Consider the following 4458-nt stretch of genomic DNA (forward strand, 5'->3'; position numbering starts at 1 on the left):
GAAGATAATAATATAATAATAGATACTATATATAATATATTATTTAGTATAGATAAGCTAGAAGGCCCGGCGTGGGATAGCAACTAGCTAAAAGTCGTGTTAGACGTATCTATTTTTATATATATAGCCTCTTCTACTAGCTATAGCTACTAAAATATTAATAAATAATAAAATAGTTACTATAGCAACGCTTTTACTTTTACTATAAAGAAGAGACTAGCTATACCGCTTCCTAATCCGGCTAAAAATCTAAGGTTTACTATGGATTCACCTTTAAATAAGGCTATTGCAGAGGCACGTGACCTCCTAGTTAAAGCTGCGGCTGCTAAACCAGACCGCCTAAAATAGGACCAAATACTTGATTTAATTGAAATCTTCTGTGAATACCTCGAAAAAGGCTCTATCAAGAAGGTTTTAGCCATTCTAGCTAATAAGATCACGTATATGGAATCTGCTAGTTAAAAGCTAGAAGCCACCGCCTGGCAAATTGCCCTAAAACCGACTACCCGCCTGCAAGTTAACCTGAAAGGGCCTAGCGCAGCCGTCTTAAACCGCCTAAACAGGCCGAAAATCGCTCCCTAGCTGAAAACCACTTAAAATCGGATATATGCAGCTGCAGCTGAGTCTGCTAACCCTGATTCGGACTAGATTTTAGTCAATTCTGCTAAAAAGTCCTTACCGCTAAAGCTAGCCATAAAGAAGCCTCTTACCAGCCGCCGCGTGATCCTAATTAAGGATACTATAGTCCAAAACGACAATTTTCAGCCTCTTACTGCCTGCAATGCTCTAAATAGAGCTTTTGCTAGTAAAGGAGTGAAAGACCCTATAGTGCTTTTAGTATCTAAGTCCCTTTAGGCTAATCTAGTGGTTACAACTATAGAGGCTTACTTAGCTGACTTCCTACTTGCTAAAACTGATATCTGGATGCATTTAATACTAGGCTACACCGCCTAGAAAGATATTACATAGCATAAAATCATTGCCCACGGGATCCCCACTTCCGTTTTTAACTGTCTGGAAGGCATAGAGCTAGTTAAGGACGAAATACGGACTTTTAATAAGGGTCTAACCCCTTTAGGATAGCTATACTGGATCACATTAGCCGAAAATCGCCTAAAATAGACAGCTGGATCTATGGCAATTGCATTTGCTACGCCTGAAGAGGCTAGCGCGGCCGTCCGAAATAGGCTATATATAGCTGGCATTTCTATATAATGCGAAAAACACTATATGACACGTCCCACCGCCTAATGCATTAGGTGTTAAGCCTATAAACACTTATCACACTACTGCTATAAAGAGGCTAAGTGCTAGCTATATAGGGAAAAACATCAGATAAAATAGCATACATGCTCTATATGTAATGCTAAGGGTAGATATGATCACCTAACATATAAATGCGCCAATTGCAGAGGTCCACATGCGGCTAGCTCCGCTCTATATAAAGTCTATTAGAGTATCCACTTAAAGGCTCCCATGTCCTCTCTATGATAGATGCTAGCACTAAAATCCTCTAAGTAAATCTGAATTCAGCTGCCTATAATATAGAATCCGCGCTATAAGTAGCAATTAAGCTAGATATAGATATTATACTAGTTTAAGAGCCCTTTATTATACGTGATGCAGATGAAATACGATTGATTTCCTACCTCTTATTCACCTAACTCTTCCTAAATAGGCCTAGCCTAGACATTACACCACGCACAATGGCTTATATTGCCAGGTCATACCGCTCTAGGGTTGTCCTAGCCTCGGATTTGCTAAACGATTCAGACTTTTAAGCCCTAGACGTTATAGATTAAGATCATGTGATTAAGATTTATAATATTTACAACAAAAAGCACTAATTACCCGATTTAGACACCCATACGCTAGCCTAATGCCTATAGCAGCTCTTACTGCCTCTTAATTTAGTCTTTTGCGGAGACTTTAATGCCTATAACCCGTGGTGGGACCCCCTATATAAGGCATGTGACGAAGAAGGCAATACGCTAGTAGACTGGATCGACTACTATGATTTAGCCCTCTTAAATACCCCTAGTATTAGCACCTTCTATTGTCTGCATATGGCTAGGCCGATAAATATCAACCTTACGCTAGCGCATTGATCTATAGCTAATCATATTTAGGACTGGGCTATAGTAGATGATATAGGCTTGGACTATTTTAGGATTATATTTACTATTAACGGTTCCTGAATAGGACTAGCGGATCTATAAACTACCCGTTTTGATATAAAACGGGCAGATTGGACTAAATTTAGGGAAAAACTTTTCTGCTAGCTATTACTGCTCTAAAATAAGCTATAGGCCTATAGCTACATTTTAACCTCTAATTTAAGCTTAAAAAGCTTAGAACAAATTAACGTAAAACGCAGCTATAAAGTAACCCTAGACCGTCTAGATGATATGGCGGAACGTTATACTAGCGCTATTTTATACGCTGCATATATTGCTATACCCTAAATCCAGTTAGCGCTATATGCTAAGCCTTAGTGGAACGATTTACTAAAATTACTTTGATGCGATATGAATCGGACTAGAGAGGCCTCTAAGTGAGCATTTTCTAGCTAATTAAATGAGCGCTATACTAGCGCCTGTAGTATATACTTCCAGGCTATTAAAATAGCGAAAAAGGATTACTAGAACTAGTTCTTAAAGAAAAAGGATTCTAAATCGATTTTTAAAGCCCTAGCCTATATAAAGTTAAGGCGGTTAGAGCTAGTCCTAAATCTAAAGCTTTCTACCACCTAATTTATAACTATATTTACTGCTAAATATAACCTTTTCCGCTAGACGCTTTTCCCTCTACCTCCTAAAACAGCTAGCCTAAATTAGACGTTATATACCGCCTTAGACTAGTAGTAGTAGCTAAAGCTAGCACTAGATAAAGTGAAATAAGCCTATTCTAGTAAAATCAAATCTACTAGCCCTAGCCCGGACTATATTACCTAGACTATTATTACCCACGTATATTTAGCATACCCTTCCTAGATTTTACTTCTTTTTAAGATGCTAGTAAATACTAGCTATTATCTGAAGTGCTAGCGCCAAGCAAATTGCGCTATACTACGAAAAAATAATAAGCTAGACTATAAACAGCCTAGCGCGTATTGGCCGATTTCACTTCTAAATTGCCTAGGTAAAGTGAGTGAAAGGATCCTAGCTAAGCGACTAGCTTACTTAGCTGAAACCACACTAAATCTGCTGCATCCTAGCTAAATCAGTGGCCGACTTAAAAAGTCGGCTATAGACGTAGGCGCTATGCTAGCGGATTATGTCCATACGAATCAGCTACGAAATAAAATTACTAGTACGCTTCTACTAGACGTAAAAGGGGCATATAACTACGTATCCAAGAACTGGCTACTTACAATTCTTAAGGATTTAGCCTTTCCCGATTCGGTTATTAAGTGGGTCTCATCCTTTATAAGCGGGCGGTCACTTAAGCTTCTATTTAACGGATAATCGGATAAAAACCAGCCTATTTAGACCGGAATCCTATAAGGAAGTCCGATTTCGCCTATCCTTTTTCTGATCTATATATAAGGCCTATTTAGGTCACGTGCAGTCAAATTTATCTCTTATGTAGACGATATTACTCTCTCTTATATATTAACTAGCCCCTATAAAAACGTTAAGATACTGCAGCTAGTAGCTAAAGAGCTATTTTAGCTAGCTAGTAAAAACGTAATCTAATTTGACCTGAAAAAGTCTAAACTAATTCACTTTAGTACAGGCAAATGCGCTAAGCTAGCGTCTCTTATACTCCTAGATAGGACTATAGTCCTCCTAAAGCAGATAGTTAAGTGGCTTAGCATTTACTTTAATGCTCTATTATAATTTAAGGAGCATATTACTATCCGTACTACTAAGGCTAAGTCTATATTTAGATGTATATCCAGGCTAGCTAATAGCAAATAAGGGCTTAGTCCTACTACTTTTAGATAGCTATACCTAGCTTGTATTACTAGCATATCTGACTATATATTACTAATTTAGTAGCAAGGCTAAGCATATATAAAAGACTACTTATAGCACCTCTAGAATTTAGCACTATGCAAAATCCTAGGCACTTTTTAGACTAGTCTAATTCAGGCCATGGAAGTTGAAGCTAGCCTCTCACCGCCTGTAATATAACTAGATATAGCCACCCGCAAATACGCTTTTCAGCTAGCTAAGCTAAGTCCAGACTACCTAGTAAATCGCTAAATTGCCAAATCTAGCCATTTAGGATACGGACTTTAGATGATTACTAGAACTATTACACCTCTACTTAGTAGCAAAATCAAACCTATATACCACTTCTACTTTACCCCATAGGACCACTCTATCCCCTAGGACATATAAATCGCTAAATTGCTAAAAGAGGAAACTGCTATAGCACACCGCCGCTAAATGCGGACATAGCTACTAAATCAGGTATTATACTACTCAGACGGGTCTATTTATTTATTTA

At 38.0% G+C, this 4458-nt stretch overlaps 3 protein-coding genes across 3 annotated transcripts; all 3 read left to right on the forward strand.

The window, feature by feature from the left end:
• Positions 1 to 969: 969 nt before the first annotated feature.
• LHYA1_G009166 (uncharacterized protein) lies at positions 970 to 1215 on the forward strand (the record flags this gene model as incomplete). The annotated part of the gene is made up of 2 exons (XM_031154070.1): positions 970 to 1063; positions 1127 to 1215. Coding segments are annotated over 2 exons (183 nt in total), but the record flags the coding sequence as incomplete, so codon positions are not given.
• Positions 1216 to 1706: 491 nt separating this feature from the next.
• LHYA1_G009167 (uncharacterized protein) lies at positions 1707 to 2108 on the forward strand (the record flags this gene model as incomplete). Its single annotated transcript, XM_031154071.1, has 2 exons — positions 1707 to 1739; positions 1890 to 2108. 2 exons carry the CDS (start codon positions 1707 to 1709, stop codon positions 2106 to 2108), a joined length of 252 nt encoding a protein of 83 aa, XP_031000878.1.
• A 903-nt stretch (positions 2109 to 3011) lies between these two features.
• LHYA1_G009168 (uncharacterized protein) lies at positions 3012 to 3467 on the forward strand (the record flags this gene model as incomplete). The annotated part of the gene is made up of 3 exons (XM_031154072.1): positions 3012 to 3017; positions 3048 to 3146; positions 3243 to 3467. 3 exons carry the CDS (start codon positions 3012 to 3014, stop codon positions 3465 to 3467), a joined length of 330 nt encoding a protein of 109 aa, XP_031000876.1.
• Positions 3468 to 4458: the final 991 nt, after the last annotated feature.

The sequence above is a fragment of the Lachnellula hyalina genome (genome assembly GCF_007821495.1).
Source record: "Lachnellula hyalina strain CBS 185.66 chromosome Unknown contig00390, whole genome shotgun sequence".
NCBI lineage: Eukaryota > Fungi > Ascomycota > Leotiomycetes > Helotiales > Lachnaceae > Lachnellula > Lachnellula hyalina.